This window comes from Cryptosporidium hominis (genome assembly GCF_000006425.1).
Source record: "Cryptosporidium hominis TU502 chromosome 4 CHRO014156, whole genome shotgun sequence".
Classification (NCBI taxonomy): domain Eukaryota; phylum Apicomplexa; class Conoidasida; order Eucoccidiorida; family Cryptosporidiidae; genus Cryptosporidium; species Cryptosporidium hominis.
The window spans coordinates 1-2,036 of record NW_666682.1 but is presented as its reverse complement, the minus strand read 5'-3'; the positions used below and the strand labels follow the sequence as shown (position 1 = coordinate 2,036).

Below are 2,036 nucleotides of genomic sequence, written 5' to 3'. Positions count from 1 at the left end.
TTCTATATACTGCAATTCAAATTTAAGTTTTTATTCGATTTGTAATCCAGCTAAGAATAAGCTTATAAAATATTCAAGTCAAATAAATCAAGAAACAGTATTGTCTGATTTGGGATGTAATTTTACAATGGATTTTGGCTTGGTTTTTATGCTAAATATCCCATTTCCTTCAAAAAATAATATTAAGTTAGGACTTTTAAATTCCATTAAAGCTTGTTTTTTAATTAATAAAGTTTCAGAATTCCCAGTGAGAAAGTATAGAAGTAATCACGAAAATCTCTATGAGTCATTCCAATATTCACTTATTTCACTTATTATCAAATTCTCAAAAGCCTTTAATTTTATAAAGCTAATTTCAATTCTTACATTCTTTATATGGATTGTAATTTCTCAAATTTACGAAGAAATCGTATGCTTTGTATTACTAACTTGTATAGCAATCATCATTTATACTTTTCATGGNATTAGAATTGATGAGAATATGTATGACCCATTGAAATTCTTGTTTTAAATGTAATAATAGTTTATTATTACCAGAAATTATGATTCTTTATGAACAAACAAATGCTCAAGTAATTAAAACAGCAAAGAGAGCAATTTATCTTCATAGTAATCTTAGAAATGCCATGCTTTCTCAAACATCTGATATGAAAGATATATCTTCAAAGCAAATTCAAAAGCTTCTAGTTTCTAGGAATAATCTTTCTCCAGAAACTACTTATACAGAGATTCCAGAAATTGGATTTTTGGAAATTTCAAAATTATGTTATAATAATGTTGAAAAAACTTTCAAATGTTACCGTTTATTATTTATTGTTCAAGTTATTTGTCTCATATTTTCATTTCTAATTACTATGAAGTTACCTTTTAATTGTTATAGTACAGAATTTTCAATTTCTAGAGACTGGAAATATAGCTCTGCAGATTTAACATTTATATTTGGTAATATAAACTCATGTAGAAAGCTTTATCAATTCCAATATCCTCATCTTTTCCAATTTACAAGATTTTACCCATTAACGGTTTCATTTCTCCATTTCACAGCATTTATATACTATTGGCAATTACTTTCAATGATTTCTTCCCCAATCATATCAGTCATTCTTGCTTTATATCATTTCCATTCACTTTCAAGTATCTTTAATTCTGCTCTCTCAACTCCTATAAGTATTTTACTTCCAAATGCTAAAAATAGCAAAATTTTAATTTCTCAATCATACTCATCAAAGGAAGTGAGCAGAGCCAATTCAATTGGTACTCCATTATTTTCAGGAGAAAAAAAACAATCAAGAGATAAAAAATCGGCAAATAAGTCTTTTATAATTGATGATAAGAACTCTATATTAAGTTCAAATGGAAATAATTCACCGAGTGCATATTTGACCAAGAATTCTTCAAATAACTCACTTAAAACTCAGAGTAATCCCAATATTAGATTGCAAAGTGTAGGAGAAATTACATATGGTGGATCTTTGGAAATCTCAAATGCGAATAATCAAACTGGGAATAATAAGACAACTCAAGTAACTGATAATTATTCATTAAATCCACCTCAAAATACTTTAAATTTACTTCAACCTTCTAACTCTACAACCCCTGTGAATTCCATTAATAGTAAGAGCCCAGAAATTAGGCTCAGTAATTTCCTTAAATTAAATCATTATTCCACAGAAATTCAGTACCAAGACTTTGAACATTTCGAAATTAATTACTCCAAGGCTAATCTATGCAATATTGAAAGTAATTCTGAAACTTCATACTACCAAATCCTTGAAGCACAAATATATCCTTTCTTTATTTGGGCTGATTCAAGAAGAACTTCCCATAGAATATGCAAATACTTTTGGAAGCCTATTGACCTTTTCAGAGATGTTTTGGCAATTGTAACCATCTCTTTTGTATTGGTTTACTGCTATGTTGAAATTAATTCTTTGCCAATAAAAACCATAAGACTATGGAATGTTGTTCCAATTTCAACACTACTACTTTCTGCATCATTATTATATATAATGCATATTATGGTTGAAATACACATA

General features: G+C 27.9%; 1 protein-coding gene across 1 annotated transcript; it reads left to right on the top strand.

The window, feature by feature from the left end:
* The first annotated feature begins 127 nt into the window (after nt 1-127).
* Nucleotides 128-511, top strand: Chro.40437 (hypothetical protein). Its single annotated transcript, XM_660012.1, has 1 exon — nt 128-511. One exon carries the CDS (start codon nt 128-130, stop codon nt 509-511), a length of 384 nt encoding a protein of 127 aa, XP_665104.1.
* The last annotated feature ends 1,525 nt before the right edge of the window (nt 512-2,036 follow it).